The following is a 12,541-nucleotide window of genomic DNA, read 5'->3' on the forward strand; positions in this document are numbered from 1 at the left end:
AATAAGCAGATGTGTTTGTTGTGGAGATGTATTTGAGGAAACTCACTTCTAACACATTTCACAGGCAACCTTTGCTCACACTTAATGAAGCAGAATGACCTATAAAAATGAAAATAATTAAAAGTCCAAGGGATAGGCACACCCGGAAAGTAGTGGTAGCGACAGTATATAGAGGGGATCCGAGAGGGGTGGGGGTTGGTACTTTGAGTCATCAGTGACACTCAGATCTTTCCAGTATTATGTTGATCCCTCTCTCTCCCCCTCTTCCTCCCTCTCTGGCCTCTCTCTCGTCACTGTGCTCTTTTCGTTGAACATCAGCACGCTCGGTGAATGTCCACAAGGATGATGAGCGCACATGCTGTCTGACGGAGCGAGCGCTCGTCCACCTGGCTGCTTGCATGAGCGTGTGTGTCTGCGCGGGGGAGGAGGAGGATACCTTAAACGGATTCTTTGGTGTGAGCCTGAAACAGGTCCAGTGATTTCCTCCCCCCTTTTCTTTCTCTCCCTCCTCTCTGTCTCCCTCTCAGTGGCTGACCAAGCTCCTCTCCTCTGTGTCTGGCTCTCCACCTGGCCTCCATGAGTTTAAATGAGGACAAGCCTTTCCTCCCTGGAAGGTAAGCAGCACAGTTGTGTGGTGTCTCTTTTCAGAGTAATTACATTTTATAATAACAAAAACAAAGGGGGGCTGTTGATGATGTTTGATATCCCATTGCGATATTGCATATGTTAATCGTAATGGTTGCTAACAATTATTAGTGATATAAATATATTAAAATGGCAAAAATATTCATTATTTCTCTCATTTTCTGAGCAAAGGTCTTATTATTTCCCTTGACTTCATTTCCCCTTCTACCACGATAACATGACTTTGTTAAGAGTATTTCCTGAAGGGCATTCAGTCAAGGTCCACATATATTAAGGAACTGGAAACCGATTGTTCTGCCTGTCATGCTGATGATTAGATGAAGGTTTAGACCTCAAAGATGTCTTGTGGGTTCTCTGGCAGGATTAGTGATGAGATCCTCTGATTATCCCTCTGTGTGACAAACGACTGCTTTTTCTTTTCTATCTTTTGGTCCAAGTGAAAGTCATCACAACCTGCTCTCAGCCAGCTTGCTGCACATCCATTTTTAGGATGCTTGCCAGCATACAAAAGCCAAATGTTGCTGTTGCCTGAACAAACCCATGTGAGATCCTTTTGTTTGTGAGCTCTTACTCCAGCTTCCGAACAAAAAATCAATATGTGTTGACAAAGAATGACAGAGTGTGGGTTTCTGTTGGATACAACTTCATTTTAACAAAAGTAAAAATTGAGTCAGAATGCTGAAAGACGTTTTCTCAGTATGTTTGATTTATCCTCGTCAGACTGAGGTTATGTAATACTATGTTTGTGTTATGGAGGGAAGCAGAAGATGCTTCTCATTAGTGTGGACTTAAAAGAGAGGCAAAAGCATCAACATGTCAGTTCTGGAGCTGTGCTGCGATCTGTAGATGCTCATTTTTGTGTTTGTCCCTGCTTTAAATCATTATCTTACATTACTGACTTCACATTGTCAATAAATCTGTTAGTGGTTAAATTCATATAATTCATACAAACTAAAGGTGCATGGTAAAAAATCCTGAGTGGAGATTTAGCTCCCTCCATTAGTTTTGTATCATATTCATCTTCCTAAACTCTTCACACATCACCCTCCAGTCATTATATAAGTACAGTCCCTGCATGCTTGCAGATGTTAAAAGGAGTTACCTTCCTCCATCCACTGTGTTGTTCTGTGAAAACTTGAGTGTAAATATTGTCCCGCAACAGCATCCATTTGTCACTGTCAATCTCTCAAAGGTCTCGACAGCCTCCCCTTCCCGGGGGATTTGGCTTACAGTGTGTCATATATGTTGCTGTGATGGTTTGCCTTTAAATATAGCACAATGCCGTAAACCACAGGCCTAAAGGATTATTATTTAATACAAATAGTTGACACAAAGAAATATGGACTGGGGCTGCAGTGGTTTGCTGATCCAAGAGATACAAATCTGTTGAATATTTTACTCATTTTCACAGGAAAATGTCACATTTGTTAGCCAGGTGTTTTTAAGAGTAAAAAACTAATTGACAAAATACCTGATTTAAAAATAAATAATAATAAAAAAAAACATCCATATGGAAATCTATATCGAACAGAAGAATAAAAAGTGGCTGTAAAGTGAGATTTGTTGGAGCTAGGCAAAAACTGAACAAACTCAATACAAGGGGGAATAAGCAAACATTATTAAAAGTGACAGAAGTATCACCATGTTGCATACATAAAAGGATGCCAGTCGCACAACCTTTCTCTCTGGCATGACTTTTAAATGGAAATCATAAATAAGGGAAAAAACATCTACTGCAGCTGTGAATCCACAAATGTAAATGCTCAAGGGCCACGACAGGCCGATCAAGCCGAGCATACAAGATGCAATGTGACACCGTACATCCCAAATCACAAACATTCTACATGACAAATGCATAAGTGCACAGCACAGAAAGGCTTTAATCAGTGAGGGGTGCTTTTTTCCCCTACCACACTGTTTTCACCATTATTTCACAGCCATGAAAGTAATAAAATATTTGGCTGGTCATAATGAATTGGATCAGGTGGCTGTATTTGAGTTTTAAATTTACGAATCAAATTAAGCGACAGGTTTAAACATAAGTCAAAGATTGAAAACTGGCTCCTAGTCTCTGAAAAGCATGTAGACGCTGTGACATTGCTTCTCATGCATGTGGCCTCTAGCTGTTGTGCTTGCGCTCCCTGATATGCCTGTCAGCCTTTAAATGGCTACTCATCTCCGCTGACTACAGACATTTAATAGTTATGAGTGACAGTCCTATTTTCAGTGCCATCCCAAATGTCACAGTTTTGATGACATGCAGCAGGGAAACTTGTCGCAAACTTGTACAGTAGATTAGTTGTCACTCTGACAACGGCAGTAAACTGCAGATAGACGATTCTAAATCTTTTCCTCTGTAAATTACATGTATCTGTTGGGTCAGGGCAGGGAGGGTAGGATGTAAATGTGAATCAAAAACTAAATGATGGGTACATAAGCTAGGTCAGCAGGCGATACATGGTTTATGTCCCAAGACACCATCTCAAGGTTATACTTCCTGTCCCTTTTTCAAAGGAGTGCAATTAATCAGAGCTGAGCAGAAGAGCTATTGCAGACACACTTAGAGACATCACAGCGACACCATCAAAGCTTAGCCATTCACAAAATCTGTCCCTGCAGACCAAAGGCACATTTCAGCTGGTTAAGCTTTCCTTGGGTCTCTCTGATGCCTCTCCTCTCACTTTCAAACTGAAATTGCTGAAGTTTGTGTTGCTTTTAGTGGTTTAATGATCATAGTCACACACAGAGAAGTTGTTCTGTTAATATCAGTACAGTGCTGTCAAACATACTGCCAGTCTGTGTTCTTGCTTGTGAGAGACATCTAAACAGGATCATATAATTTAAATACAATTACAGGGGTTCTAAAAATCTAATCAAATGCTGCTCACTCAGGTGTGGTGGAGGTGCCAAAGCTTTAAGACCAGCTCACGAGAGAGACGCATCTGCAAAGCCAGACCTGAACAATTAATTTAATGCAAGATAAATCATTCAAGCATTACAGTTTCTCTTCAGAGGCTTGCATTAGGCAAAACATCTTTGTTCAGCAGTGGTGGTCTGCCACAGCAGGGAAAAGAAAGCCACTGAAAGCATAATACAGCCTATCATATATCAATAATTACTTTTTTTTTTATTAAAACCTAAATTTTATCCAGAACTAACACCAAAACAAGACCAGATCTCGTTACGTACAATTCTCAACCAAAGCTATAAGAGTTTTAAGACTTTTTTTTATCAATTTATTCATAAAAAAGACTGAAATGTCTGATTTTCATAAGTATTCAGAGTACTGGGGTAATGTAGCTCAACATGTACTACATGTCTCATCAGGCTGCAGATCTCCACTCTCTCTGATCATCTTTCCTATCAAGCTACTGTCGAATAAAGTCCACTAGAGCACAAAAATCCTTAAAAAAAACAAAAAAGTATTCACATAGTGCTTGATTAAAGCATCTTTTGGTAGCATAGCACCCTTGTTTATTCTTGGAAACGATCCTATAAGCTTTCAAACTAAAAAACTTTCCTTTGGAAGATTCTTTCATTTTTTTAGAAATAAACATTTAGGCTCATCCAACTGGGATGGAGAACATAACAGCACAGCCATTTTCATGTCACAAGAGACATGAGTCTCTTTGGGATGTCTTCAGTTTTCCCAGAACCACTCTACAGATTTCTTAGCAATGCCTCAGGTTGTTGTCAAGTTGAAATGTAAAACTTTGTCTCAGCCAGACAAAGCATCCTAAACACTTTGAAGAAGGTTTTTCCCTCAGGATATTTACTCTCTCTGTTATTTCCCTGCATCTTGAATATATTATCAGTTCATCTAGTGGAGGCAAATCCCCATAAGCAGATGCTGCCATCATTATGTTGGATGGTATTTACAATCACCGGCCATTTTATTAGGTACACTTTGCTAGTACCATGTTAGACTCCTTCAGAACTGAATTTATTAATTAATTTGGGCCAGGTGTGTTGCAGCAGGGAAACATTGAAGGTCTGCAGGACAGTGGGCCGGGATTCATGACTTATTTAAAGTTTGACTTTTTCATTTTCAAGTCACTTAATGGCCTAGCTCCTTATCTTTCTGAGCTGCTGTCTATCAATTGTCCAGCAAGAACCATGAGTTCCAGTTCTCAAATGATTTTATCCACTCCAAGAATGAAACTAAAACCTCGAGGGGATAGATCCTTTTCTGTAGCAGGTCCCAGACTCTGGAATGGCCTGCCCTAAATATTAGAAAAAGCACAAACAGGGGATCGTTTAAATCACTCCTGAACAAGCACTTGTATAGACTGGCTTTCAGGCAGTCAACTTTTCATCTAAAAACGTGAACCTGTTGGCCAGAGCACTGCACAATAAAATTACCCAAAGGCACACACAACATATGTAAAACATTCAGAGAAATATGAACATAAACACACCAGGTCAACTACTGCACGTCAGGAAAGGCTAAAGAATAAAAGCACATTAACAGCAAACTTTTAAAAGGCACAGGCAGCCCTGATGTGAGTATATGATATACTTTTGTTTGTTTTATTGTTTTTAGTCTTGTTTTAATTATTTCATATTGCATTGTTTTTATTGTTTTATTGCACCACTGTCATGTATTCCATCTATTTCACTGGATTTTAGATTATAAAGCACTTTGGGTAGCATAAGTTGTGGGAAATGTGCTATATTAATAAGTTTGACCTTGACCTTGAATTGGTACTAAGTGGCATGTAGTGTGGCAGGTAAATGTTCCCCTCACCATTATACAGGGCAGGATGGATGCTGTCATGTTGTTTCCACCAAATTCTGAGCCTATCTTCTGAATGTTACAGTAATCCCCTTTCTTCCTCATTCTGATGCTCAGTTTGAACTTCAGCAAGTCGTATTCACCATGTCTACATGAATAAATGTGCTGAGTTTCTGCCGTGTGAGATTGGCTGATTGGATATTTGTGTTAACAAGCAACTGAACAGGTGTACATAATAGTAAGATCAGTGAGTGTATACGATGTTGCTCAGTTCTTGGCTTCCTCAAGTACTGTATCTTCCTTCTCATGGTCAGAAATTTAATCAGGAGCCTTTTTGGCTAACTCTCATTGGGCTGTTGTGTTCCCAGCATTTCCACTTTAGTGATAGAAGCTCCAGTTCTCCTGCAGATGTTCTGTCTAATTGATCTCTGGGTACCTGCGAGGTCAGGTCAATGCTGTCAGCAAGTCCCAATGCCAAAACTTGTTTAGGTGGATGTATGTATCAAAGTAATCTCATTACTCAGATGGATGAAGGTTTCTCGGCAAATTTTATAACCACCACTAATGATCATTGAGTCTGTGACATTATGGCTCAGACAAAAGTAATTCCTTAAATGTCCACTGATTGTAGTTACTCCTGTTACAACACTCAGAGTTAAAAAACATGGTTTGGCTCTTCGGGAAATGTATGTGTTTCCATGAGTACAGGCATAAAAAGTCCCAAAAACAACCACCCTAGAAGTTTGTTTGCTTGTTGAACTGCTGACAATCACTGTCAAATCCTTCAAATTTGTCCAGTTGCTGGACTCTCCCTTTCCATTTGGTTTAAAACAAAAATGTTCCCACACTGGTGCTGGCTTTAAAATTTAGTAAATAATTTTAACATAAAACAAATGCTTAACAAAATCCAGGTACTAGTAATAGTACAGCAATTTAATTAATTTCATTACAAATTTTGTATTCATGCCTGAAGGGAAATGTTGTAATGAGTTACTGTTTTTTATTATCTAAAAATTATTAATTTATGGTCTTGCCATACCATACCATCATTATTTATTAAGCACTTTAAAAACAACAATGTGGCTGACCAAAATGATGTAAAGTAAAATAGAAATAAAACATCAAATAAGATCAAAATAGGATCACACAATAAAAAATTAAAACCCTAGACAAACATTTGAAACTATTTTATAAAAATGAAACAGACACAGAGACACTCTTAAAGCAGAAATAAAAAAGAAATAAAAACAACTAAAACATGCAAAAGAGAAACACCAGTAATTAAATAGCTACTGACAGCATCACTCAAGGTTAAAGGCCGAAGAATAAAAGTGTGTTTTTAAATGAGATTTAAAACAGCAATGGAGGGAGCCTGTCTGATGTGCTGAGGAAGCTCAGTCCATAGCTTTGGATCCAAAACAGAAAAATCTCTAAGTTTCCTTTGATGCCCTGGAACTACAAACAGTGTCTGATCCGCTGACATGAGGGAGCAAGAAGGCTGCAACAGATCAGACAAATAAGAAGGGGCCTGGGTATCAAGAGATTTAAAAACAAATAAAAAGAATTTTAAAATTAATTCGCAGGTGCACAGGAAGCCAGTAAAGAGTCGCTAGAACTGGAGTAATGTGCTCTTGTTTCTTGTTTTCTTGTTGTACTTGTTAAAAACCAGGCTGCTGCCTTCCAATATTACTCCAGTAATTTAAAAGGCTGTAAAACTTCTGCTTCTGATTCTGACACCAAGGTGCTGAAGGTGCATTTTTCTGGGATGAAGACAGAACACTTAGCTAGTTACTTTCCAGAATCACAGCTAGATGACAGCGTAGGTTGGTCCGAGGTTAAATGCATAGTAGTGGACCTGTCATATTATCACAGTGTCGGGGGGGTAGAGCCAACTTTTGCCCTCCTTAAATAGTCCCATCATGAAGCCCAGATTTCAGATCCGCCCTGAGAAACCCAGGAGTGAAAACCTGTATAGCAACCTAAAACTCCGCAGCTCAGAACTACACTGTTTTTGTCCTTTTTGAAATGTTTTACATTTATTTTCTTAAATGTCTAACATGTTTTCATGCAAACCAGTGAATTGCTAATGAAATGCGAGGAAAAGCTGGACCACCCATCTCTGACACTGGCTGGGTTATTTAACCTCCTAGGGCTTAGCATTTGTATGTTCATTTGTATGTTCATTTGAAATCAAGTGTACAGAAATACCTGCCCTGCTGAGTCTTCTCCTCTCACACTGACTGGACATGTCATCAGCGACTGATGTGCTGACTTACATAATAGTGAAGTTTCATTCATTACCTTTGTGATTGCCAAAGTTCTTGAGGGCCAATGATGCCTCAATATAATTTCTAGAAGACCTCAAAGTAAATCTATCCACACTGGTCGCAGCACTGTGCTTTCCTTATTGGTTTCCATTTTATTTTTCATTCTCTTATCAAGCAAAGTGATGCTCTGAATAGAAAACATCAACTTTGAAAACAGTCAAAGGGATGCTGATTGGCTGGAGTTGGAGTCTGGCTCATAACAAAGAGCATGAGTGCCTCAGACATGCTTCAACTGATGCTATTAAGATTCCTCTAACAATGAATTAGGTTCATTTATTAGCTCTCTCAAATGCTTGAGCACTTGTGAGTTTTCTGTTTGGCAAAATGAATATTTTTGGTCCTTTGTTTATGATTTGATCGATAAATGTGTTATTAGCAATGTGAAGACACATGAGTCCTTGCATCTTGTGACAGTAACTGTATTTCCACCAACTTTTCTCAGGAAATATGAATGCAGCTTTGCTGACTTGTATCTGTTTAGTTCTCAGCCTCTAAAGAGCCTTTTGTAAATGTTGAAGAGCACAATGTGATTCTTTTCATTCATAACCCTTTGCACTATATATGGATTTAATACAAACAGGTCCTCATATTTTCAAGACGATTATTCTTTTTATTTATTATTATTCAAAGACAAGCTTTTCTTTTGTTGTGTTTTCACACTGCATCCTGTGAGCTGGAGATATCATGCAGCAAATGCAGATTAAAATTTAAATGTTCATTATGTAGTTTTTGGTACTTTGAGTTTCAGCAAACTCTATTTAATCAACTACCTCATGTGTTTGTGGAACTGTTTCAGATGGGAAATGCTTCAGATGTATCCTCTTTGTTTGTCTCCACCATCTCCAAGGAGCAGGACATCCTCATGGGTTCACTCTACACTGTGTTCTGTGAGTTCACACAACAAGCCAACCTCTGCTGTGATGATCTTTTGCTTTGTACACCTCTTGCCTGACTTAAACATTTATTTATTTATTTTTCCACAGGTATACTGTCCCTCGTTGGCAATTGTGTTCTGCTACTTGTTGCCTATCACAAGCGATCAACCCTGAAACCAGCTGAGTTCTTCATCATCAATCTCTCCATCAGCGACCTTGGGATGACACTCGCTTTATTTCCACTGGCCATACCCTCAGCTTTTTTGCACAGGTATCTCGTTATGTCACTTTTGCCTCATCCTGGGATCAAGTTTATTTCTTATTGCAGTGAAGGTTGGCTTGAACTGGTAATCACTGATAGTAACGGGCAACAATTTTTATGACTAATTTGTCATTTAGATCCCTGTTATGCCCAATAAAGTTGATTAATCTATGATCAGCAGACTGGAAAACAGTTACTGCAAGTTATGTCCCCCTCCTTGTCTGTGTGTGCAGGTGGCTGTTTGGAGAAATCACTTGCCAGCTCTATGGCATGTGTGGAGTCTTATTTGGTCTCTGCAGCTTGACAAACCTCACAGCCCTCTCTTTAGTGTGCTGCCTTAAAGTCTGCCTCCCAACCTATGGTGAGGGGCTGATAACATGATAAGCACCATCATGTTATCTCTAGAGTTTATCACAAAGCTGACCAGAAGGAATAACTGCAAAGCATCTTTTTCTATCTCCCCTCTCAGGTAACAAGTTCTCCTCTTCACATGCTCGCCTCCTGGTGGCTGGAGTGTGGTGCTACGCATCTGTGTTTGCAGTGGGGCCCTTAGCACAGTGGGGTCATTACAGTGCTGAACCTTACGGCACAGCCTGCTGCATTGACTGGCATGCACCCAACCACGAGCTTTTAGCTTTGTCTTACATTATCTGCCTTTTTGTCTTTTGCTACGCACTGCCCTGCACCATCATCTTCCTTTCCTACGCTTTCATTCTGCTGACCGTGCGGGGGTCACGTCAGGCCGTCCAGCAGCATGTGTCACCACAGACCAAGACCACCAATGCACACGCTCTCATTGTGAAGGTCAGAGGATATGACAGTGCCACCTCAGCAACGCTGACTTCAGGTTTTGCAGTAGACTGGAATTGAGATGGATATGAGGCAATAAATTATTCAGAGGATATCCAAATGAGTAGCTGATTCCACTTAAACTATTTACTTTTGATACTTGCATGACACTAAGTGAGTATTTTGCATGTCTTTGCTGTTTGTGAACCCATGTATGAGTGTTTTCTTGTGTTATGTGATTGCTTCTTCTCCACAGCTGTCAGTTGCAGTGTGTATTGGCTTCCTGGGTGCCTGGACTCCTTATGCTGTGGTGGCCATGTGGGCCGCTTTTGGAGATGCCACACAGGTCCCACCCACTGTGTTCGCCCTAGCTGCCGTGTTAGCCAAATCTTCCACCGTCTACAACCCTATGGTCTACCTGCTGTGCAAGCCCAACTTTCGGGAGTGCTTATACAGAGACACGTCTATGTTACGACAGATGATGAGGGGAAGCCCGCAGCCACAGGAACGTTTCGGATCCACTTCGCAGCGCAACAAGGACACGAGTGCCTCCACAAGATTCTCAAATGGACAGCAGGAGAGTTACGGGGCATGCCTTAACTGCACTGAGAACACAGCATTGTGTCACGGGACCAGGCCCCAAAAGACTGCCTGCATCCTGACAGGATCTGTCTACACGGAGGTGACAGTTAGCCAGCTCACATCCAAAACGCAACCAGATTTTATCTAATGGTACAACCTCCCTTTTTCATGAAGTAAATGAGAGATGACACATGCTCAAAAAGACAGAGAAACAACCAGACAACAAAAAAAAGCTGCACCAAGCAGTATGTTTCACAAAGACTCAACAGCTTGACAACTCCAAACAGAGGCTTGCAAGGACTTTTGATGGAAAGACTAAAAGAATTAAATGTCTTTAATTGTAGAAAAATCTTTACTGGGCTCACTTCCCCTGAGAGGATTTGTCACAGACATTTTTACAAGTCTTGATGTCTACTTCTGTGCAACTTTTTGCCTGTTTTATAATAATATGCAGACATTTAAATGGATTCTGAAGGAACAGAAAATGAGACAGGAGAGCTCCTGCTGGGCCAGGGTTAATCCGGAAAATGCATATCTCAGTGTGCAAATAAGGAATGGACTATGTTTCATATCTCATCTGTCAAAAATAAAAATAAAAAAATAATAATAATGTGGACATGTGTAGCTGCTGCATGTTTAAAAAAAAGGTGGCCCTCAACCAAAATTAATCATCCTCTGATGGCTTGAACATCTGTATATACGTGTTGTCCTTGTCACGACAGGGATGGATTGTAACAGAGACATAAAATCAAATTGTCTACTGCTGTTTTCTGGTAAGAGGGAAGCAACCAACTTGCAGTATCTACTTCAAACCTACATGGGTATCTGAGGACGTGACAGTAGAAAGAGATTTGGTGAAGAGGTCAGTACTTGATGAGGCTCTACTCTTGTCTGCAGTCTGTTTCTTTAGAGGATTCCTTTCATATTGGTTGATGAGGGCCTCCTTCCTCTTCAGACCTACTGTGTTCAACCCTTGATGGTTGTATGATTACATCTCTGGAAGTTATTACTTAACAACAGGAGTGACACCGAGTAATTTAAGACAAAGAACCCAGGAATGCTCTGCAGTTTTGTTTAGTTTTTTTAGTGTGAAGAACAAGATTTCCTAAGTCCATACAATGGCAGAAAGTCCTCACTTACAGAGATGGCTTCCCTCATTGAAGCTTTATTTGAGTATAAACTAGCTCACACGTCAGTGCCCACTTTCTCACACTTTTTTCTTGCTAAGTAATATGAATAGCCGTCAGAAAAAAAAAAATCAACTGGCAATAATAATTTCTGATCCAGCATTTTGGTACAGAAAATATAATTTTCCACAAAATACACAACATTTTCATATATTTATTTCTGTTCATTATGTTTTTAATTTGCACCTGTGCTGTGCAGCTTCATGTGCATGCAAAATAAAAGTTAAAAAATCTAAATGTATTTAATAATATTAAAACACAATTGCTGTAAGCCTTATTAAATAAAGACATGAAAAATTTCAGCAGGAATGGTTGAGATCCTTATACACACACACACACACACAAAGTTGTTTACCGTTCTTTCATTTTATCTTCATAAACAAAAACTAAGGAGAAATTCAACTTACATATGAGGGAAAATTTAGGAAGAGTAACTGTTAAAACTGTTGAGTATAATCTGTTATTTCCTGTGAAAATAAGTTAATATTTGAGACCTCTGTGACTAATGCTAAGTGTTGCTTTGAAAACTGTTCATTAACTTGAGAGCCCAGCAGGTTCCGATTCACTTCCAATCTAATTTCCTATGAAGGAGGCACTTTGTGGTCTCTGTTTTAAATTCCTCAGTTGGTTTGCTCCACTTCTTGAGACTGAAACAAATTTACTTTTTAAGTTAAAAATAATTGAAAAGACACTGCAACAGAAAAAAATGCTAGTAACTACAGCTTGTCCTCTAAAATAGGCTATGTTTTTAAGCAAACCATACATTTAATTGACTTTCAAATATTTATGTATTAAAGCGCAAGTTTGTCTGTATTTAAATAAAAAATCTACTAAAAAATCTAATTTTTTCTGCATACAAAAGTTCTTGCCCATTCACTGACAAGGAAAACACTTTATTAATAATATGCATAAATATCTTGGGTTGTCACTCTTTTAGGGAGCTGAAAAAACACCATTAAGACTCTCAGTAAAATAAGACATTAGTATGTATAGCTTTGCAGTTTATCTCCTGAAGAGATCTGCTTCTGCTGGACTTGAGCTGAGCTTGAATTGAATAAAAATGTAAACTCCTATGCCAGCAGGGAGCACAAGCAAATATGCAGAAAGGATCAACTTAGATGCAAAGCAATTTATTTTCC

At 39.3% G+C, this 12,541-nt stretch overlaps 1 protein-coding gene across 1 annotated transcript; it reads left to right on the forward strand.

Moving 5' to 3' along the window:
• Nucleotides 1-349: 349 nt before the first annotated feature.
• Nucleotides 350-11,639, forward strand: opn7d (opsin 7, group member d). The gene is made up of 6 exons (XM_042002936.1): nt 350-614; nt 8,504-8,594; nt 8,691-8,853; nt 9,078-9,205; nt 9,314-9,648; nt 9,890-11,639. The coding sequence occupies exons 2-6, from the start codon at nt 8,504-8,506 to the stop codon at nt 10,361-10,363; spliced, it is 1,191 nt and encodes a 396-aa protein (XP_041858870.1). The 5' UTR covers nt 350-614; the 3' UTR covers nt 10,364-11,639.
• The last annotated feature ends 902 nt before the right edge of the window (nt 11,640-12,541 follow it).

The sequence above is a fragment of the Melanotaenia boesemani genome, chromosome 13 (assembly GCF_017639745.1).
Source record: "Melanotaenia boesemani isolate fMelBoe1 chromosome 13, fMelBoe1.pri, whole genome shotgun sequence".
Taxonomy (NCBI): domain Eukaryota; kingdom Metazoa; phylum Chordata; class Actinopteri; order Atheriniformes; family Melanotaeniidae; genus Melanotaenia; species Melanotaenia boesemani.

Excerpts from the sequence above, each read along its gene's own strand:
- opn7d (XM_042002936.1), top strand. The coding sequence starts at position 8,504 with ATGGGAAATGCTTCAGATGTATCCTCTTTGTTTGTCTCCACCATCTCC. Across the intron at positions 8,854-9,077 it reads CCCTCAGCTTTTTTGCACAG|GTGGCTGTTTGGAGAAATCA; the intron begins GTATCTCGTTAT and ends CTGTGTGTGCAG. Across the intron at positions 9,206-9,313 it reads AGTCTGCCTCCCAACCTATG|GTAACAAGTTCTCCTCTTCA; the intron begins GTGAGGGGCTGA and ends CTCCCCTCTCAG.